This window comes from Leishmania mexicana, chromosome 20 (assembly GCF_000234665.1).
Source record: "Leishmania mexicana MHOM/GT/2001/U1103 complete genome, chromosome 20".
NCBI lineage: Eukaryota > Euglenozoa > Kinetoplastea > Trypanosomatida > Trypanosomatidae > Leishmania > Leishmania mexicana.
This window is the reverse complement of record NC_018324.1, coordinates 1,118,656-1,140,853: the sequence shown is the minus strand read 5'-3', so window position 1 is coordinate 1,140,853 and position 22,198 is coordinate 1,118,656. Positions and strand designations below refer to the sequence as shown.

The 22,198-nt window shown below is 60.4% G+C and overlaps 5 protein-coding genes across 5 annotated transcripts; all 5 read left to right on the top strand.

The window, feature by feature from the left end:
* Positions 1–60: 60 nt before the first annotated feature.
* LMXM_36_2830 (putative dead/h helicase) lies at positions 61–3,327 on the top strand (the record flags this gene model as incomplete). The annotated part of the gene is made up of 1 exon (XM_003874585.1): positions 61–3,327. The coding sequence occupies one exon, from the start codon at positions 61–63 to the stop codon at positions 3,325–3,327; it is 3,267 nt and encodes a 1,088-aa protein (XP_003874634.1).
* An 860-nt stretch (positions 3,328–4,187) lies between these two features.
* On the top strand, positions 4,188–5,987 carry LMXM_36_2820 (conserved hypothetical protein; the record flags this gene model as incomplete). The annotated part of the gene is made up of 1 exon (XM_003874584.1): positions 4,188–5,987. The coding sequence occupies one exon, from the start codon at positions 4,188–4,190 to the stop codon at positions 5,985–5,987; it is 1,800 nt and encodes a 599-aa protein (XP_003874633.1).
* A 1,457-nt stretch (positions 5,988–7,444) lies between these two features.
* On the top strand, positions 7,445–9,382 carry LMXM_36_2810 (conserved hypothetical protein; the record flags this gene model as incomplete). The annotated part of the gene is made up of 1 exon (XM_003874583.1): positions 7,445–9,382. The coding sequence occupies one exon, from the start codon at positions 7,445–7,447 to the stop codon at positions 9,380–9,382; it is 1,938 nt and encodes a 645-aa protein (XP_003874632.1).
* Positions 9,383–9,966: 584 nt separating this feature from the next.
* LMXM_36_2800 (conserved hypothetical protein) lies at positions 9,967–12,591 on the top strand (the record flags this gene model as incomplete). Its single annotated transcript, XM_003874582.1, has 1 exon — positions 9,967–12,591. One exon carries the CDS (start codon positions 9,967–9,969, stop codon positions 12,589–12,591), a length of 2,625 nt encoding a protein of 874 aa, XP_003874631.1.
* Positions 12,592–13,980: 1,389 nt separating this feature from the next.
* LMXM_36_2790 (conserved hypothetical protein) lies at positions 13,981–22,044 on the top strand (the record flags this gene model as incomplete). Its single annotated transcript, XM_003874581.1, has 1 exon — positions 13,981–22,044. The coding sequence occupies one exon, from the start codon at positions 13,981–13,983 to the stop codon at positions 22,042–22,044; it is 8,064 nt and encodes a 2,687-aa protein (XP_003874630.1).
* Between the last annotated feature and the right edge of the window lie 154 nt (positions 22,045–22,198).

The window sequence follows — 22,198 nt, the reverse complement described above, 5'->3', positions numbered from 1 at the left end:
AATCCCCCTCTAGCGTATCCATCCTGTTGCTCGCAGACCGAGTGTGAGTGAGGAAGAAGGATGAACGTTGTCGGCGACGCTGTGGCGGCAGTGGGTGGCGACGACGACGCCATCGCCGAGCAGCAGGACATGTCTTTCCTCATGAAGCTGCAGGAACTGTATTGCAAGTCGGTTCTTTACGAGCAGCTGGAGCAGATGATGGGCCACCCCGCCACCCAAGAAGAGAGTGACGACTACCTTGACGACGTGGAAGGGCTCGTCAAGCTCTACTGCTCCGAGAGGGAGGCGGCGAAGAAGATGACGCCGCAAGGTGAGGAGGCCGACGCCGCTGCCCAACGTGAGGCGGTGACGGAGCAGCACATCCTGCACTCTCTCTCCGTTGCTATCAACGGCGAGGCCGAGGCAGACGAGGAACCCGACATACCCATGTCAAGCATTCAGCAGCTGTACCACGTCCTTCACGATTGCCTCACTACGGACACGGTGGAGACAGGGCTCGCTGTCGGGTCATTGCTGCTGGCCGATGATGCCAAGCGTAGCGCTGAAGAAGCGGCTCGCCTTGCCTACCAGCAGCAGCAGCGGCACATGCACGGCGGTGTTGACACGACGAGCATGAACACCTCCACTGCGGAGCGCAAGAATGCCATGAAGGTCTCGCCAGAGGAGATGTTCCGCCTCGCCCAGCACGTCCGAAGTGGTCTTGCCGATGAAGCGGAGCTGCTCAAATTGCGCTCCGAGGACAACGAGGAAGAAGGCGGCGGCGCGCAGGACGTGGAGCTGAACGACGAAGAACCTCGCTTCTTGCGCAACATGGGCTTCTCCTCGATGCTGCACCGTCGCATCAACTACCGTGCACCGCTGCCGTCGCAGCTGCTCCGTGACGCCCGCACGCCGCAGCACCGTCAAGCCATCTTGGACAGACTCGCCCAGCGTCAGCAGGGCGACTTGTCAAAGCTGAACAGCATGGAGGCGGTGGCGCAGATGCAGGAGAAGATCAATATGGAGCGTCGCGTCATCGCCCGCAAGGCGCAGCGTACCCAGCAGCAATCCCGCGAGTACGACTTTGGGGCGATCATGAGCGGCCGCGATGATAGGTCGGTGCTCGACGAGGACCGCTACGGACGGAGAGGTGGGGCGTTAGAAAGCGAGGAGTACTCGACACAGCCCACCCTTCTGCACTCGGAGCTGAATGTGCTGCCGGAGGAGAGTGGCTTCCGACCACAGGATATGCCGACGAAGCTGGCGCCATGGATGAAACACAGCTTTGGACACAAACCGCGTTTTGGCCTGCCCGAGACTATGCAGACGATACAGGAGCAGCGCATCTCCCTCCCGATTTACGCGAAGAAGGAGGCTCTACTGAACTTTGTAGATGCACACCGGGTGACCGTGCTTGTCGGAGAGACAGGCAGCGGCAAGACGACGCAGATTCCGCAGTACCTGGCGGAGCACGGGTACGCTGATCGAGGCGTGATCGCCTGCACGCAGCCCCGCCGTGTCGCCGCCGAGACGCTTGCCATGCGAGTCGCTGAGGAGTACGGCTGCCGCCTTGGCGAGGAGGTCGGTTACACCGTTCGCTTCCGCGATGTCACCTCGTCTCTGACAAAGATCAAGTACATGACAGACGGTATGCTGCTGCGCGAAGCGCTGCTAGACGACAGCTTCCAACGCTACAGCGTCATCATCCTCGACGAGGCGCACGAGCGCTCCATCAGCACCGATCTCCTCTTCGCTATCGTGCGGCAGGCGCTGCGGAAGAACGAGGTGCTGAAGGTGATGGTGACCTCCGCCACCCTCGAGACGGAGAAGTTCTGCGCCTACTTTGGCGCCTCTGAGCCTTTTCGGATTGAAGGTCGCACGTTCCCTGTGGAGACCTACTACCTCACCGACCCCACCACCGACTACGTGCGAGCCGCCCTGCAGACGGTCATGATGATTCACCTGCAGGAGCCTCCAGGGGACGTCCTTGTCTTCTTCACTGGCCAGGAAGAGATCGAGCTGGGTGGGGAACAGCTGTTTCGCTGGATGGAGATGCTGCGGCGGCAGGTGAGCACGCCGTTGCCTGACTTGATGGTGCTGCCTCTCACGGCCACCATGCCGCAAGAGGTGCAGTCGAAGGTGTTCGAGCCCACCCCACCTGGTTGCCGCAAGGTCGTACTGGCCACGAACGTCGCCGAGACGTCGATCACCATCACCAATCTCTACTACGTCGTTGACAGCGGCTTCTGCAAGCAGAACATCTTCGACGCCAAGCACGGCATCGATCAGCTCAAGGTGATGCCGGTGTCTCAAGCGCAGGCGAAGCAGCGCTCTGGTCGTGCGGGGCGCATCGGACCCGGCAAGTGCTACCGCATGTACACGGAGAAGCAGTTCACGACGGACATGGTGTCGGAGACGGTGCCAGACATTATGCGGACAAGCCTCTTCCACGTTACCCTGCAGCTGAAGGCCATGGGGCTCGATCTCCTTAACCTCGAGCTCATGGACTGCCCTCCGAAGGGGGCCATTGTCTCAGCGCTAGAGAAGCTGCGATATCTTGAGGCGCTCGACGACGACGGACTGCTGACTCCGCTAGGGAGCCGCATGGCGCAGTTGTCCATCGACCCCTCGCAGAGCAAAACGCTACTCACTGCAGTGGACTTGGGCTGCAGCGAGCCGGTCCTCACAATTGTGTCGATGCTGGCAGTACAGAAGCGTGGCGTCTTCTACCGCCCTCGAGATCAGCAAGATGCGTCTGACGCGGCACGACGCCAGTTCATGCAACCAGAGGGTGATCAGCTCACGCTCATGGCGGTCTACGACGCTTGGGTGGAGAACGGCATGTCCGAGGACTGGAGCAAGCACAACTTCCTGAAGCACCGCATGCTGGTCGAGGCACGTGACACACGCGACCAGCTCAAGGAGATGCTGGCGCGGCGCAACCAGCACATATCACACGAGAATGACACAAACCTCGACCAGGTACGCAAGTCCATCACGGCCGGGTACTTCTTCAACGCGGCGAGGCGTGTCGACTCGCACACTCGCTCGTACGTCACACTGTCCGACAGGCGTGAGGTGTACGTGCACCCCTCCTCCGTGCTCATCGATGACCCACCCAAGTACGTTCTGTACGACGACCTCCGCATGACGAAGCGGGAGTACATGACGGAGCTGCTGGCGATCGAGCCGAAGTGGTTGGTGGAGCTGGCGCCAGCCTTTTACGCAAGACCGAAGGACGGGCGCCTTACGAAGGAGCAAGCCGCTGAGCGCTTCACACCGATCCTAAAGTCGTGGGAGACAGGCAGCTCCTGGCGTATCTCGCGTCTCAAGAAGCAGCGGCGTTGAAGGAGGGGAGGCTGCACACAACCGTGAACCGACAGGACTCTTGCAGGGACTTCGACGTGACGTACTGAAGCAGTGGAGTTTTGTGCCTTTGGCTTGCATGCATGGTGCGACCCCGCTTCCTCCTTGTCTATTCGCCTTTGGTGCACGCATCCTATAACTCTCGCAAACTCCCGTATGCGTGGGTGGGCATGAGATTGTCATGCTGGGTTGGGGGAAAAGGGGAGGGGGGGGCTTGCCCAATGTGCTGATGGTGGTGGAGAGGTGGCTGAAGGCCAACTTCGCAGGTGGAGGAACGGCGACGCCGCAAAATCTAATGTGTGAAAAAAAAGTTGAAGAGAAAGGCATCAAGGTGAATTTGGAATTCCACGGATGCTGCCGCAAGGCGTTCCTGCTATGCTCTATCATGTACGTCTCTCTCCCTGTGCTGCCGCGCGACAAAACTCGCCTCCGGTGTTTCATCTCCTGCATGCTTTTGAACTTCATGGCCTTCTCCTCTGCGTCCTACTGGCTCCTCTTTCTCTGCGTCCCTGACCCCCTCGCCTACCCATCCGTCACACAGGGGCACACGCACAAACAAGTACGTTGACTTCCTCCCCCCTCTCACTCAACCTTCTTTTGGCACGCCACACACGGCTGCCCCGTCGGACCTCTCCTCTTCATCTGAAAACTGCTTGAGTCTGCCACACCCTGTACGCCCCTTTCTTTTTTCTTCGGTTTATGCCCGTCGCTGCCCTCTCACCCTCTTGTCACCGAACCGACCGACAAGACATTGCCAGGAGCCAGCGACGACAGAGTTGTCTTGTCTCTTTTTTTCTTGTATGTGTGTGTGTGTGTGTTAAACGCTGCATCGCGTAGCGGCAATGTTCTTTATCTACCCCACCCCGCAGTACCCGCGTCGGGCACTGGAGTTCGTTTTCAAGTCCCTCTACATGCTCGCTAACACCATTCACTTGATGAGCTTGGTAGTTCTTCTCTCTGACTTCCACATCCGCTTGAGCAACTCGATGCCGTCGTACTACACCAATAGAGACCTCGTCATATCCGACGCCATCCTTTTGGTCATGGAGGATTGCACCTACAATGGAAGCATCCGGCTGGGCAACGTCCGCGGTACGGTGGAGGTGACCGCAGGTAACATCGGCTACGGCCTCATGACGACGGCACAATACGTGACGGGGCTTTTCGTGCTCGAGTTTTTGCTCCTCGTCAACAACCTCCTTGTTGCGTTCAACTACACCAAGGGCAACCGCCACCTTCGCATCTTCGGCGTACACGTCCCCCTCTACCACATTACCGTGATGATGACGCAGGTGTACTCCATCGCCATTGTTGTGCTCGTCTGGGCCTTCGACGGTAACCGGCAGCTCTTTCAGCGTGCGCTGCAGCACTGTGCGGAGGAGATGCGGAAGACTAAATACGAACAGCTGCTGCAGAGCGAGTTCGATGGCTACACCATCTTCTCCACGGCCGTGTACTGGCCGTTTGCGGCGACATGCGCGGCCGAGCTCATCTACATTTTTGGGCTCATCTTTTTGTGTTACTTCTCCAACGACGAGGGCATCATCTTGTTCTCCGAGGCGGACGCGCCGTGGGAGTCGCGTGGGTTCCTCTGCAACACGAGCAAGCCGCTGCTGAGGCTGCACACGGCACAGCGCAACGCCATCATCGAAGACGCTCGCAACGCGATCAAGGAGGGGCAGAAAGTGCGGATTGTTCGCTCCTACCAGCTCATCACGGAGGAGGCCTTCGAGGCGCTTGTGCAGGCAATGCGAGAGCAGGTGGCACGGGCTTTGAAGGAGAAGCAGTTTGAGCAGATGAAGAGGACCTTCGGTGACAATGAGTCGCAGCTGGACAACATGGGGTTTGCTTGGAGGGAGAATCTGATGGCTTCTCCACCCGAACAAGTAAGCGGCGGCGGCGTCGGGAACGGGTTAGGCAACACCTTCGAAGCCGGGCCGGCGGATCAGTTCTTCAACGTTCCCTTTGAAGACTACTTCACGGACAACGGCGGCGCCGTTGGTAGGTCGGAGGTGATCTGCAGTGTGGATCCCCTTTCGATCCAGGAGGGTGGCTTCGGCGACGATGGCACCTTCGGCATTGACGACCCCTCCTACGGCGACGGGAACAATGGCCTTATGCTTGATCACGCAGATGGCGGCGGTGAAACCATAGATGCATGGTCACCACAAGAGGACGCGAGCATGATGAACACCGTTGGCGAGATCTACGACCCACCTCAGCCGCAACAGCATACCCAGCATGTGTCGCACACGAAGCATCGGAGTCGTCACCGCCGCCGACGCGGCGATCGCGCCAGGGAAGACGACGAAAACTACCAGGTGGAGCCAGATCCGCGCGACCCTTCGCACCAGCAGCAAAGAGGCTACGGCAGGAGCGACCTCGATGGCGGGGATGCGTACACGAGTCAGCCGAACTACTTTGATGCCAATGATGACATGGTGTATGTCGCCAATGACATGGGAAGCGGCAGGGGCGCCTACGCCTCTGGCGCCGGTCCTGGTGGCAGGCTAGACGGTACAAATGGAAACTACCCACTCAGCACACGAGAAAGCCGGCAGCGGCAACAGAGCCGTGGGCGGCAAGCAGGGCTTGAGCAAGAGGATGACGTAGCCGACGCGCTCTCCGACGAGCTTGGCTGAGTACGCCTGGCAGCAACGAAAACAATGTAGGCTTTCCCTGCCTTTTTTTTCTCGTGCGTTCCTCACTGTCGGTGTTTGCGTTCTTTCGTAACTTCGATTCCGCCACCGGCACTGCCCCCCCCCCTTTCCTGTCTCTGCTCGACACGCTCCCTCCCTCACTTTTTATTTTTGGAGGGAGGGAGGGAGGGAGGCGGAAAAGTTGCTGTTTTCTTTTTTCTATCGCTTCTCATATTTCGTCGTTTATGTTGTTTCCCTAGATGACCCGCCCGCTTTCACGCTTTGTGCCTCTTTCCCTCCCTTTCGTCTATGCCTCTCTCTCCACACGAACACACATACACACACACGCCACGGTCGGTTGCTTGCTTGCTTTTTTCGCTTCCGCCTTTGCGTGCCTCGCGTGTCTTATCAATTTCATTCTTTTCCTTTAGATTTCCCTTACCTCCCCCCCCTCTATGTCCTGACCGATGCCGATCCACCTCAGCGTGGTGACAGGGTCACGTGCGTACGGCGCAGGGAAGCCTGAGCGAATTATCGCTACGGATGTCCGCGGGCAGGTCCTGCATGGCGCTGCGTCGGAGCGAGCTGCGGCAGTGCACACATGTGCGCCATCCATGTGTCAGGCAGAGTGTCGGCGTGACTCGAACGTACCCCACCCGGCCCTTGCACTGCCTACTGGTGGTGGGTGGGGTCCGAGGCAGGGGCCGTGCTCTGATGGCCGGGTCGGCATTGCATTAGCGAGTGTGTGTCTCCCGCTGCACTGCACCAGGCGATGGGGCCTGTGACGGACAGGGGATGGAGTGGTGCGTGACTCATGTTGTATTGGCAGAGAAGTGGGCGCGTTGAAGAAACGAAAACAGCCCGTGGCCCTTATTCTCCTTTTCTCTCCTCACGTCCACTTTCTTACTTGATGGCGCTATGACCTTTGTGTGCGTGTGGCGGGATAGCATCTATGTGCACGCACACACTATGCGTTGTCGCTGGCTGCTCGGTTACTGTTGGGGTCTTTTCCTTTGTGGCCTTTGCCGAGGCCAACACACGTTTTCACTGTTTTCGGTTCCCTTCTTCGCTACGGGATTCCTCTCCAAATTAAGGAACAAAATGAGGGGTGGGGCCGCCGTATGTGCAGGAACAGTCTGGCATGCGCGAGGGCGTTAGCCGTGGTCGAATGGATGGAGCGCAGCAGAAACAGAAAGGGAGTCAACAGGCTACCCTACAAACCGAAAACAAAAAACCGGCGGGTGAGGCGGTAACCGCACAGCTTCGTCAGTGGCTCTCCTCACACCACTATCACTAAGCTGGTGTAACGTCACTTGCGTCTCTCTTTGGTATCTTTCCTGCACCACCCCTATGATCTTATACTTTTCCTCCTCTGAGCGCTGTCACATATGTGAGGCAGCACATTCCATCATCTTTCATCCTTCATATTCACGTCCATTGTGAATTTTGCACGTCGACAGATGCGTCCTTCACTCATTCAGTGCTTTCCGCACCCGTTCACCCGGCAATGGCCGGCGACCAGCAACCCGGTCACGTGTGAGTGCCGGCAGCTTTATGCGCTGGTGTCTGTGTGCTGCTGCGTGCCGAACACGCACCTGCTCGTGCTCCACGAGTCGGCGCACCTCAACACAAACCTCATCACATCGATGCCGAAGGGCCCTAAATACGTAGACTTCGCCATCACCCCGCGCACCACCACAGAAGACCTGTGCGGCTTTCTTGTGAGGGCTGAAATGGCGGCAACGGGGCCTCCCTTCGCCGCGGCGGCTGGCAATGGCGGTGTAGTCGGGGCGTCGACTTCAGAGGAAGTCTCCGTCTTCCATGCGAGCCCGGGGGAGAGCCTTCACGAGGAGCTTGCTCCTACAGCCGTGCCCACCAGCGCCTCGCAAACCCGGAACCAGTCTTCGCCGCCGTCGCGCAGCACGGTTGCACAGCGGCAGGTAGTCGTAGTCTGCCTGCACGGCATTGCCGACGCATCAGCCGCAGTGCAGTTGGCCCTCGTGGACCTACTAATGTTTGAGCAGGTGCGAAATCATCATCGTGCGGTTCGAGTCCCAACCCTGCGCATCGTGGCCTTCTGCAGCAGTCGCAACTACGCGATTCTGCTGCCCGAGCCGCTGCGAGCGCTCTTCACACTCTCCACATACGTCTCCACGCTCGCTAGCGATAGTGCCGTAGTGTTGCAAACGGCGACTGCAACCTCTTCGAGTATTGTGAACAAGCGCTTCATGCTGGAAGTCATGACGGCGCCCGACGGGCAGTCGTTGCTAGAGACCGTCACCCTGTCAGGTACTGTCACGCGCTACCTTCGGCACTTGCTACTGGTGGTCCGTGGTAGCTTTGCAGCTGGGATGTCGCCAGGCGCACTTGCACTTCGCCGCATCCCCAGATGGATGACTATCTTGAAGGCGCTGGCGATCCTGTTCATGCCCGATGAGGAGCTGTTGCGCTCTCGACTGCCGCAGACCCGCTCGACCTTGCTGCAGTCCTACTCGAGGGCGATCTCGTCGACGACTTTCGAGCGAACGATGAGCTCTACAATGCACCGGATGGGGACCCCGGTGAGCCGCTCGATGTCACCCGAGACACAAGCGGCGTATCAACAACCGAGGGGGTTGCAGTCTGTTGGGTCCGACGAGCGGCGGCCGGTTGACCACACTGCGGCTGCTACAGTGGAGAGTGGCGAGAACTCCAAGAGCGGCGGCGGCGACAATGCGGAGATCAAATCTTTCAGCCATGTTGTGGTTTCGCCTTCGGATATAGCGTGCGTGCTGCACTGCTTGGTGGGTCATTTGATGACGATGCCGCGGGAGATGGTGCCGAGTGAGGCGATCTTGTCTGCCACTAGTACCATGATGGGCAACGCTGCCGGCTCCGGCAGTCTCGTGGAGGCGTACGGGAGGATGCTGGACGTGCATCGGTATGGTAAGGTGGGGCTCTCACTCCAAGATCCGGCCATGTGGGACGCGGTGGCGGCTAGCTGGAGTCTCCGCAACCTGCACGGCATCGCAAACCCCACCACCGACTTGGCCAACGGCCTCGACAGCTCCCTGGTCAGTCACAGCACATACCAAAACTACAGCATGACCCTGGGCTCGCAGGAGAGCGCGGAGGCTATAGGCGAGGCGGACCCGGGGCTGAGCCGCAGTCACGGGGCGCGATACGGCGGCAATCCGGAGCAGGATGCACTGGCAGCTTCCTCGCACGCACCACACGAGCAGTACTTCCAAACACTGAACAACCGGCCGTTCTTCTCAGTTGCGGAGGCGTGGAAGTGGACTGCCACAAACAAGTTCAGCATCCTCGACGTGGCCTCCACTCCGATGCTAAATTACTGGGAGGTGCGAGAGGCGATGCGGGCGACGCTTCTGTGTCGCAGCGCTCCCGCCCCCGGGTAGCAGAGCGCGGTGCTGGCTCTTTCTGCCCCGCGCGCATGCCTTTTCTGCTGTGCGATGGATTGCGTCTCCATTGCATGTCATCTTGTATTATTAGCACCATCACTGGCGAGGAATTCGTTGCGACGACGTACCATTCCGTGGGTGTTCCAGGCAGGATGCGAGCGAGAAGAGGGGCTGTGCAGGGGCCAAGGTGTAGGCGGATGAAGCGCGCGCACTATTTCCGCGCCGCGCCCTCTACCCCCCCCACCCGTGGGCACTGCCACGACCAGCCCAGGTGACAGATGCTGCATTGTTGCTTCGTGGCCTTCGGCTCCCTCTCCACACTCCGCATCGCCTCCTCTCCTGTATGGTGTAGGTGTCTGTGTCACCCCACACGCCCCCCCCTACCACACCGGTGCAACTGAACCTCCTTACCCACCTTCCCTCTACCCGTCCTTTGTACGCCGTCACACGACGCGACCCCATCATGGCGCACGTGTCGTTCGTGTGCCGACTCGATATGTCCCTTGTTTCTTCTGTTCTTTTTCTCGTGCCTTTCTGGTGAACCCCACTCAGAAGTCAGCACAGACGCGGCGCACACGCCAATGTACTCCCCTTACGATGCTGTGTACGGGCATGACACGACGTACATCCGCCGGATGATAGTAGAGGAGTACGTGCAAGAGCTGAAAGAGGAGGAGGCTGATGTCCGCGGAGTAACGCCGGCACTGTGTGCTGCGGGGCTGGCAAGCGAGAAAACCGCATCAGCCACCCCCACATCGTCGACTCCAGCGCGTCGAACCACTCGTCAGTACGAACAGCGCCGCATGGCGCTCTCCTCCTGCAACCCTAATGTCGCCTTCTTCTCCAAGTATCCGATGTACGACCGACTGGGACGGGAGCTGTGCGTCGCCTTCCAGATGCAGGATATGGCCGTTCAGCAAGAGCTACGACGCCTGGAGAAAGAAAACGGCCGCGACTCGCGCCGCTCAGGTGTGCGGTTAAGTGCTGAGCTGCCAATGGAGTCAGACACGACCGGCGGCAGCCGTCCAATGTCCGTGCGCGCTTCAGCGGCCACAGCAGAGGGGCACGAGCTCACACAGACGGAGGAGGTGTCGCGCGTGGTGCGGCCCAGCCACATAGACGGCGACACCCTCGTCGGCATCGACGTCTCTGCCACCTCGCATTACCCGTCCGTGTCTGCAATTTGCACCTCCTCTTGCCCCGCTTCGGCGCGGCCATCCGAGTTTTCTATCTTTCGCGACAGCTGCGGGACCGCTGCGGCAGGAATGAACCGTGGCGGTCTTATCAAGACGCACAGCTGCCTCCCGGTGCGGTCCGTAGCGGAGGAAGAAGGTATCCTCATACACCGCAGCGACGGCGGAGGCGGTTCTCATCGAGCCGCGTCAATGCCGCCGGCCGCACTGCCGCGGCTTCCGGATGATGCGGACGGTCGCCGCTCGCAGTGGCCGTGGAGGTCAGAGAAACGCCACCGCAGTCGCAGCAGCGGTGGCGGGGGTCGCCACAGTCGCGTCCGCTTCATTAACGACGATCAAAGCGCCGACGACATGCAGCGAGAGGAACAGCCACCTCAGAAACGCGTACATGGCGCCCTGCCGCTCCCGCCGCGCCTGTTCACGCCACCACCAGTGCCGCTGTCAGAGGGGGACAACGCTAGGGTGGAGGAGACGGCGGTCGAGGATGCGACGCGGTGGACGGCAACGTCACGCGCGTCCGCAGCGGTGCGAGCCACCAAGCAGCTCTTTCGCAGCACAACACACACCAACACCTCGACCGCGTCGCACGCCACCGCCACCCCCTCGTATCGACAGCCCATTGCGAGCAGCGCGTATGGGCTTTCAGCCACGGCCATCGCCGCGAGCAAGGTGGGGGCTGCGGTGGAGCACAATGTGCAGGTGTGGGCCGCGGCCATGCCGCCTCAGCTCTACTCAGAGGAGGAAGCGACAGATGTAGAGACGACGCCGGAGTTGCAGTGTGGGTCGGTCGTTCGACTCGGCAGCGCGTGGTATCGGCTCGTGCACTTCCACCTCGTGGCCGAGGTGTACGTGGCGGTGCGAATCAGTGCCCCCGCCAAAACGGCAGGGAGCCCCATTGAAACAGATCGGTCACCCGGGACCGGGATCTCAGTCACCGTCAAGGAGACAAGAGCGACAGATTCACACGCAGCGCCAGACCAACGGCCCATTGGTAAGGAGTTGATGGTGGAAGCTGTGACGGATACAGAACCGCAACAAGACTGCAGTGTCGGTGCGGCTGCGCCAGAGTTGCCGATGCAGCCAAGCGTTGGTGACGGAGAGGACCGCATTGTGGTGGCATCGACAGCTGCGCCGACGGGCCCTATCGCCGAAGCGGAACGGAACTACGTGCCGTGCAGGAATGATGCAGAGTCCTGCCCCTTGCCAATATCGGCAGATAATGCATGCCTAGGAGAGGTGTCGTCGCAAGAGTATTTTGTGTACCGGTGGCGAATGACGATGCTTCCGCGGGGTGGCGACGAGGCCCGTCGGGCAGCACTCGGCCTTTCCTTGTGTGCTCCCCAGGTGCACGTGCACGGCATCCGCTACGCTGATGGGGGCGGTATCACAGTGCTCTCGATGCCGCTCGGCTACCGCGCGGTCCCTATGAGTGGGCTGCCCTTGTCACTCGGAAGCTACACCACCCTCATGCGTGTCGTGCTGAAGGCCTTCTCGACAATGGTGGCGCGCCGCACCGTGCACGGGAACCTGTCAGCTCTCGGGGAACTGTTTCTCGCCTGGCCAATGGTGTCTGAGCAATCGTCTTCGCTGCCGAGGGTGGAGGAGAAGCAGCGGGCCGAGGAGGCCAACGGCCACGTTGGTGCTCAAGACGCCACACGTCAGCCGTTCATGGTGCTCTTTCACTGGGAGCGCTGGGTGGACTTCAGCATGTTTGTGGACCGCAACGCTGGTCGCACGATCCCATTTGACTTTGAGGACGACACGGCGCCGTCCGTGACCACCTATGGAAAAGACTTGCTGGGGAGTCTGCAGCTTTTTCTGGAACACCCTCTCGCTGCGGAGCTCACATCGGAGCAGTACATACTACTACAGAAGCTCATCGTGATTGCCACAGAGCCCACACAAGTGGCAAACTACCTCATCCAGATGAAGAACCTGATGCTGTCCCTTCCGACGGACACAGAGGCGCTGCATCAGAGCTTTGATGCGGCCGTTATGCGCCATGCTCGTTGAAGGGGCGGCGCGCTATTTTCCCTCTCCTCTTTTTTTTCGTGTTGTTGTGCAGGAAGGGGAGATGCACAAGGGGGAGAAGCGTGGTGGCGGCCACGATACGCCGAGATGCGAGCCGTTGCCATTCTCGCTTCTGTTTGTGGCCAGATCTCACATGGACCAAGCAAACGCCGATAACAGAAGAGCTGACACTTTCCAGACTCTCCCGACCACCACCACCACCCCCGCTCATTTCCTCTACTTCGACATCCTCTCCTTGGTCGCTGCAATCTCTGCAGATGCGACGCTCGGGTGATGCTCACCCCTTTCGGCACTGCTTTGCTGCTCTTTTTCTTTTTTCTTTCGGTATGTATGTGTGTGTGTGTGTGCGGCGCATTGTTACTGGCCAGCAACAGCAGGGAGACAGAGAGAGCACTACGCCAAGATTGAAGTGTAGAAGGCCTTACCGCTCCCCCGCTTCCCCCCCCCCCCACCACATCATCCTCCCCTTTAGACGGCAGACTTAGATGGGGCAAGTCACTGTTTGTGATAGATTTGATTCAACCTTAGATGGTCGCTGTGCTTTCTGTTCATATATATTTTTTTTTGATGTGTGTGTATGTGCTCGCCTGTTTTACAGAATAGCCGTGCGCAAGTATATGCGTATCGTGAAGGAAGACGAAGGAGAAAATACAACGAAACGAAAGGGGGAGGGGCACTGGCTCATCCCAAGGCCACCCTGTAAGCCTGCCTAGTAGTTTTTTTTTCTTGTCGAACACGCGGTATGTCCTCGACGACACATCCTCCACATCACTCCCTCTCCCACACCTCCTGCCTCGCTCTCGCTCTCTCTCTCTTCGCTGGGCCACTGTCAATGTGTATGCCTGGGTAGACGTGCAGCAGACGTGCATATCGGTGCCCTCCCTCCTCAGGACTGTGTGCATCGGCCCGTCCCGTCTATTTTTGTATCTCCTGCTTCACGTGTCGCTGAAAAGCTGACGGCGCTCGCCCTGTCTGCCCCCCCCCCATTCACCGTCGTCGCCTTCTCATCCTTCTCTGTGTGCAGCAGTTTACCTGAGCGCAGCCAGCCAAAGGCCATCACACAACGCCTTGAGAGAGAAGAGCCATCAGTACGTACGAAGCAGGCGCCTCTTATTTTTTTGGTTGCCATTGGGGTCTGCTGCATGTAAACTAGCTGCAGCGAGGTACGAGTCGTTCGTAAGCACGGCTGATTCACCACCACCCCCTCCGCATATGGAGCACTGCTTCTCTTGTTTTCCTGTCGTCATTTTGTTTTATTGGAAACCACGTGAGAGGAAGACCCTCACTTGATCACACTCCCGCACGTACACGCGCGCGAGCCTACGCTCATCAGCACCGCTCCCACCCCAGCCCACCCCCTAGAGCCTACATATGAACTCCATTTTTGTTCTGATTCGACCGCATGCGTGGTCGTCAGCCGTCGTCGATCGCGTACGCACGTGCCTCGCGAACGTCGGTGCGTGCGTTGATGCCGAAGACACGGTCTCCGCGAGCACATTGCTGAGCACGTCAACTGTAGAAAGGCACTTTGGCAGCACCCACTATTGGGCCGCATCGGCGACGGACGCCGTTCTGCGCCACCCGCTTTCCGCCTCGGAGAATGTCAACAGGGAAGAAGGGCAGCCAGCGTTTTGCGCGGCCGAAGAGGACCTCAAGTCTCTTTTCTACGCGTACTATGGCGAGCTCTGGGACTCTGCCCTCGACGACGGGCGGCTGCGCACAGCGTTTGATGTTATGCGAGCAGACAACGTCTCCGCTGCGGAATTGGCGTCGCGTTGCACATCGGCTGGCGACGACGCCGTGCTTGCGCTGCCGCTGGGCTTGACCGTCACGAGGATCCTCAGCTCTGACGAAAGAGAGGGCGATGTGCCGCTGCACTATGTCGTGAATGGTGCCTACCCTGCGGTGCTCGAGGCGTTTCGGCGCCGAAGCAGCGGTGCTAGTGGCGCTGCCGCCCCTTGCTGGTGGTGCGTCGCCTCTTGGCCCTCGCAAGCCGCCCAAGAAGTGTCGCCGGAGGTGACGGAGCGAATGATTCGGCTGCCGCGTATGCTGGCAGAGGCGACTTCTACGCCCTACAGTATCGATGTATTCACGGGGGCACTGGAGGCGCTGGCGTGTCGCGTGTGCTGGATGAATGTGCCGCTTTACAACGACCCATTTGCCCGGTCGCTGGTTCAGCACGGTCTACCGCTCTCCTGGGTGGCGGCGCTCCTGCGTGGCCCTACGCTGCACGAGCACGGCCACTTTACGGACGTGTTTGACATGACGGACGGCAAAGACGAAGGTGATGTTGCTGTCACCCTTGTGGCGCTGTATGATGCGCTGCGTTCTCCCGACGACGCAGCGGAGGACAGAAACGCGGTGGATGATGCCGCAGCTCTCTACGACTGGAAAAATGGCCGCGTGGATATGACAGCAGCATCATCGGGGCCACTCGCCGAGGACTCGATCCCTTCTCGCACCTATGCAGTCGCTCTCGTCCACCCTCGCCTGTGGTCCCGCGAAGAGCTCGCCCATCTCCTCGAAGCAAAACTGGAGCAACTCGAAGTGTGCGTCGAGGCAGTGCGTGAAGTCTCCGCAGAGGAGCTGGAGGCAAAACTGGATCTCCATCACGGAGATGTTGCCCGCTACGCGCTGGACCAGGAGGCGCTCCGTCGATTCGCGGTCGATGAGAACAAGGCCGTCGCTGCCGAAGCGACAGCTTGCTTCGAGAAAAACTGTGGCGTGCCCTGGGAGGTCGCCATGCAGGAGGGCCGCATTTGGAGCACCTCTCTCGCCGAGGACCTGCTTGGTGCGGAACTGGCTGCCGCGATACTGAAGCACTGTGCCATGAATACGCACACAACGCACCGGCTGTCTGCCACGCTGTCGATTACGGAGCTCTCGCGACAGGAGCTCATGACGCAGCTGAATCCAGCGTGTCCGGTGGACGCTGTCTCGTCAGCGAGCGACTCCGTCAACTTGCAAGGCAAACGGAAAGAGGTGGCAACGCCAAACCGGCCCTACAGTCTCACTTCAGAGTCATACTTTGTCGTCAACGCCGTGTACGCTGTGTACCGCCGTGACGTACTCGGGACTTCCACAATCGCATGCGCGCCCGAACGTGCAGGTGGACTGTGGCAACTGTCGTGGCGAGCCGATGCAGAGCAGCAGAGCGTGGCCGTGCGGGGCGCTGCTATTTCTGAAGTCCTCTGCGCGGCAGCGTTGGTGGACCCCGTTTTGCTCAGGGAAGGCCACAATGAAGCCTTGGGCGTGGAACCCGCTGCGCCTTACGGGGCTGCTTTCACAGAGTCGGTGGGTGCAGCGTACCCTCTTGTCCAAGTCTCCGCTGACTGCTTTGGTGCGATGCGTGCGCGTCATCTCTGGTGGGGCATTCCGTACGAAGACGATGTGGTCAGCCGCGACCTGGTGCGCTCACAGGGGCAATCGTGGGTGACACTCCACGCGTCGTTCAGTGCGTCGCCGACAGCAGAGTCTGCTGCGCATGAGGCTGTGCTTGCGCTTCTGCCGCCGGTCGCCACCACCACAGAGGCCATGAAGCTTACGCTGGCCACACTCGAAGAAAACGGCGTGTGCATCGTCGAAGAGGCGGATATTTTCGGCTATGACGCCTTCGACTACATCTTCAGCGGCAGCACGGCTTTGGCAGTGGCTCGGCAGCTGGCGCAAAAGACCGGGACTGGCTTGTGGGCAATGATGTCGGACGACATGCAGGTGACCCTCAGGGCTGCGGCTGCAGCGCTAGCAGACGAGACTGCCCAGCCGTTCACTCCTGAAAACCTCTATGGCGGCGCCATGGTGTGTGACGCGCTGCACATTCCCCTCGGCGCGCTAGAGGCGGGGTGGCGCCGCACCAAGCCTATCTGCGTCGGTGACAACTGCTGGCTCGGGTACCTTGCCACATACGAGGTCTGGGTGGTGAATGGTCACGTTCCGCTCTTGGAGCACCGCTACAATGCAGAGACAGCGCGGGTGCATCTGCTGCGGGTTCAGTGGGACGCATCCGCCGTCTCTTGGAACGAAATGCGGAAAGCGCTCGTCGGGCAATGCCGCAACGACAACGACGGAGAGACAGGGAGTTGCGGGAACTCTCCCGCTGGATCGCTGACCCGGTTGCTCTCCCGCATTGCGAATCGCAGTCCCTCAAATACGAAGCGCCTGGTTGGCGAACCGCTGCACGTATTCTCCCCCACTGCGTATCACGCGCTGGTCGATGTGCTGCGGTGGCCGCGGGTCGGCTCGAGCGGACCGCTGAGCTCTGAGGTGGCGCTAGAAGATTGGCTCGTGCGGCAGCCGAGCGTGCAGCGACTGCTGCAGCGAGGCGCATCCACGCTCGCCATCGTGGTTCAGCAGGTGCGCGAAACGCTCAAAACAGTGTTGCAGCCGCTGTTACCGTCACAAGACTCCTCACCATCCACCCCTTGCTGGACGTCGCGCTTTGCTCGGTTGCAGCGGGCCGTGCAACTCCACCACGGCTTCATCTGGCTGCATCCCTCTAGCACCACTCCCGCCGTGCGGGATGCTGTGCCAGCGCTGCTGCTCGCACATCGGGTGCGCGTCCGCGACAGCGGAGCAGTGCCGCTGCAAGTGGCCCTCGAACGGGAGCTCCTCGATGTCCTGCACGATCCTTTCTTCAAGAACGCATACGTGCGCAGCGCTGCCGAGGTGCCCATCACGGACGCCGAGGCGCAAGCCTTCGCGCGTCACTTCAACCTGGACTGGATGGGGGCGGTGCAGCTTGGGCTAGTGCTGAACGCGAAAGAGGCGGAGCAGAAGTACGGGACTGTGCACGTGATGATGTGGTGGGAGAGTCTGGCACCCGAGCATCAGGCGAAGCTGTCTGACTCGCTCTTCGTGGGTTACATGGCCGAGGAGGGCCTTTATGTGATGAACGCGCCGTACAGCTACCGACGGTCCCGCCTGCACGTTGGCAGCCACGAAGTTGTCTGGTACGCGGTTGAGTGGAATGCCGCGGACATGTCGTGGGACGACTTCCTGAGAGACGTGATTGGTGCCGCCGACCCGGCTGCCGCGGCTGCTGGCTCCCTGCGTCAGCACTTTGGAGCGCACTGGACGCGGTACAGCCTGACAGGGCGGCCGGACGAGATCGAGTGTGTGCTGCACGCCTCGAAGACTCCCCTTGCTGCACTGGCTGAGCGGTGTCGCTGGCTCGCCCAGTCACCGAGACAGGACCCGTACGGCTGCCTCCTCCTTCAGTCTGGGGTGCACCCGTCGCTGCTGTCAACGCTTCTTACCAACCCCAGCGTGTACAGTCAAGACACCGGCGTCATCACAGAGGCATTCCACGTCCTGCCGCAGGAGGACGTACACGCGTTGGTGCGGCAGCTGCGCGACGCCCAGTGTACGCGCACAGTCTTGATTCTGCAGGACAAAACGCGGCTTGTGCCACCAGCCACAGCCCTACTACCGGATGCTCCACATCTGAGAGAAGCGGACAAGGGGCCGGCAGACCTCACGATCCTCGCGCAGCTGCGCGCTTACCGTCACGTGGCGCTCACAGGCGCCGTCGACCCTTTTGTCCAATGTGGCTTTGCGACGGCGCACCAACAAAATCGGCCCTCTCCGTCCTCACCCTTCACATGCTCTGCGGTCCTCTACCTGGACCCAACGTGCGTCGCCGTGGCGGAGCGCGTGTCCTCGAGCTACCATACTCTTCGCAGCTTGCTTGAGCAGCAACTGCACATCAATGGTGTTCATATTGTGCACGAGCGTGTGGTACAGTGCGCCAGCGCGGCTGAGGCGTCCGTGCTCTACCGCTGCCACCAGCACCGCGAATACCGCTACGGCGTCGCCATTCCAGCCACCGAGAGCCTCGCCAACTCGATGCAGTGGCAGATACGCTTTAAGGAACGGTTTGGGGTGTCCTATCGACACGCCTCGGTGGCCCTCTACAACGCAGCAGAGATGTCACGAGTCATGCAGGTTACCGAGCGCGACGTAGCCGCTCTCTGTCGCCGGAGCAAGAGCCGCCATCCGCAGGACACAGTCATCGTAGGCGAGGGCTGTGTCGTTCAGAGACTACAGCCTGGCAAGCCGTTTTACGTGATGAACGGCGACGTCATGGAGGCAGAGAAGGAGTTTGTAGCGGCGCAGGCCACCGTAGGTGTGCGAGTGTGGATGCTCACTTGGGACTCTGCGCGCGCGGACATGGGTTACGCGAAGCTGCAGCACCTCATTGCAGAGCTTCAAGCGCCCACTGGTGTACTGCGGCAGTGGTGGGCACCAGAGGACGAGGAAGGTGATCTTGGCCGTGCGTCCGGGCTTTCCACGCGGGACCACGACGCCCCTTTCCTGCATGTCTCGGAGAGTGCCGTGGCGGCAGTGCGGCAGCGGCAGCTGTGGTGGCGGCTTCCGGTGTGGTCGGATCCGACGGTGGTGGCGTGGGTGAACGGCGCGGCGGGTAATGAGACGGCGAGAAGCAGCACCGACGCCTCGGCCTTGAATCCTCGCACTGTGGCGTGGGCGCTACAGGATCCGCTTATCTCCGTCGCCGCTCGCGATGACGACGGGCCGGTGTATCTATGGGACACCGTAGTCGGCATGGATGCGTGGCACACCTGCGCCCGCATCCGGTGCTGCTGGGCGGCCGCCGTCGAAGATGAGCACAACGACGAAACTACTCGCGATAATGCGGTGCTGACTCTGGCGCCGCAGGTTGCAACGAACAGTGCCGTTCATCACCTTGTGCGCTCTGTGCTCCTCGGCAACGGACTCCGCATCGACGCCCACGGCTTCATTGCTGATCACGGCGAAGACATAGTGGCACTGAAGCGCACCGTGCAATACCTGTACCCTGAAGACTGGAGCTACGCCATCGAGGAGCCTAACGAGATTCAGCTGAACTTCGACGAGGCGGTATGCGTGGCGCGCACGTTCGGCACGTCATGGGAGGCGCTGCTTGACGGCGGCCGGCTATTGCCGGGCTCCCGCGCCACCAAGAGACTAGGCGGCATGACGGCGCCGCAGCTTCAGCTTTTCGTAAAGACAGCGAAGAATTCTCTATGGGTGCGGCCGCACCTTCACATCGTGGAACTGGAAGAGTACGGCGTCTACGTGATCAACGCCCACGTCCCGTACCTTGCTCACACCATCGCCAGCGCTATCACCGAGTACCCGCTGCCGTACTACCTGGTGTCGTGGAGCCCCAGTCTATGGAGCTGGAAGGAGTGTCTCGCACAGGTGTTTGGCTGTGCGGAGCCCACGCTGGCTGTGCCTGGAAGTATTCGCGGCCGCCTCTACGCGTCGTGGTCGTCTTTCGGCCTGCACGCAGCACCGGAGAAAGCCGAGGGCGGCGGCGGTGGTGTGTGCGTGAGCGAGGGGCCCCTGCAGAGTCTGCTGAGTCGCCTGCATGTGCAGTGGCCTCCGCTGGATGATTTCGAAAGCGACCCTATCGGTAGCGTCGTGCTTCGGCAGCCAGAGTCATCGGGCGCCACGGCGTTGCTGCGCGCATGGCTGCGCAACCCGGTTGCCACGTGCGACGGAATCGGGACCGGCGTGCTTTCGCATCTCGCCTGCTGGGACACTCGAGAGGTGCTACATCTTCTGGAGACCGTTACGGTGACACGCAAAAAGGCATCCGGGGCTGAAGCGCTGCTGCTCCCCTCTGCCCTTGCCAAGGCACGGAGCGAGGTGCACGAAGCCGAAGCGCGTCGCGCAGCAGAAGCCGCGCGGGAGGCAGTGTTCCAGCAGCGCTACGACCTCCCCCTCCTGCTGACCTTTTCAGAAGCAGCAGCGCCGCCTGTTGTTCAAACCTCCGACAACACAGCGGAGAGCGCGCTACTGCACCGCAACGTCAACACGCTGCTTTTCTTCAGCCACCAGCTGGACACAGCTCAGCGCGCGCTGCTCCGCCAGCACTTGGAGCAGCACAGTGTGGCCGTCACGGCAGCTGCCAAGTATGAAGAGGAGGAGCAGGAGTGCACGGCATCCCTCCTTGACCGACTGTACGCCACGGAGGCGTTCTTTGCGGACTGTCCAAACCTCGCAGCAGTGCTTTCAGAGAGCGATGAGGTTGCTGTCGAGGATCAGGCCCGCTTCAGCGCCGTCTTTTGCGATGAAGTGCTGTGGCTAGAGCTACTTGCGCGCTCGGCGCTCTCACAGGAGGCGGAGCATGACGCGGATACCTCCCTGGTGGGCTCGGCGAGCGACGAAGTACACCAGCGCAGGTACATCTACAGCGCTGCCGATGCCATGAAGATCTGGCGTCTCACGCCCCACGAGCTGTGGGCTGAGGTGCGGCAAGGCGTGTCGGTACGGCTATCTGAGGGGTTGGAGGTGACGCGTCTCTGCCGCATGACGCCTGGGTGCGCGAGTGATACAAACGAACGCGCCGTGGCGACGGACACAGGAGCACCGTGGAAGGGGCACTACGTAGTAAACGGCCTCTACGCCGCAGTTCGTGACTCGCTGCAGGCGCCGGCAGCAACGTGTGAGAAGAGCAACGCACCCCATGCCCAGGCGCCGCCGTCTCTGACCAAGTGGAACGTTACCTGGGATGCGCAGACGCTCTCCTGGCACGATTTCTGCCAGTTCGTGATTGGCTACGCCGACTGCACTCAGGCTGCCTCACTGTCTTTCAACGCCTTAATCGCCGAATCGATTGTGGACGCGAGGGCGTCGCATGAAGAGAACAAAGACGAGACGCCGTCACCGCTGTCGTGCGTTGGCGTGATGGCGGCATCAGGGCCGTTGGCCGCGTTCGCTGTCCGTCGCTCTTGGTGCTGGAATGCGAATTATCACGACATGTATCTGCCCGACCCGTTTCTGCGTGCCGTGGGTGTGGCCGGTATGGACCACGACGTGGTTCTAAACGAGGGGTGGCTTCTCAACCCCCTCATGGCAGTGGCGCCGAGCATGAGGCGCCTGCGTGTCTTTGACTGGACGCGAGGCTGCGACACGCCGGCGGTACTCGATTGGATGCACAGTCGCAAGCAGATGCTCGACCACACCTCTATAGAGAGCAACGAAGCGAGGGGCGCGTCACCTGCCCCAGCAGAGGCGTCTCACGATTCGGAAGAGAGCGCGGAGATCGTCGCTGTGGCGCAAACAGTCGCCGAAGAGCTGCACCCACCATCCCCTCCGCCGCGAATGAAATCCCAGTTGAAGATGGCGTGGGTGTATGATGCATTGCTACACGCCAGCACACATGCGGATTATAAGCTGCTGTGGCAACACTACCGCTCCCTGAGCGCTCCCGCAGCCGTAGCAGCAGGGGAAGCGGCGTCGACGCACAAGATGAGCAACACCATTTCCTTTGCTCTCTTCTACCGCGACTTTAAGTATCTCGATAACTTTGGCGTCCCGTGCATGAGCCATGAATTGAAGAACCTGTTCATTGACATTGAGACGCAGAGGCATGGGCGCATGTCCTATGAAGAGTTCGCTCACGCCATCGCCGTCTACCACTCGCTCTAGCTATTCCACAACGGCACCAGACGGTGATCGCAAGGGGACTAGAGGCCCCCAACTCCCTTTCCGCCCCACAACCTGTCTGTGATGTAATGGGATGACGTGTATGTTTCGTTGCAAGGGAGGGATGCACCTGCTTCGTGGATGTACTCGCATATGT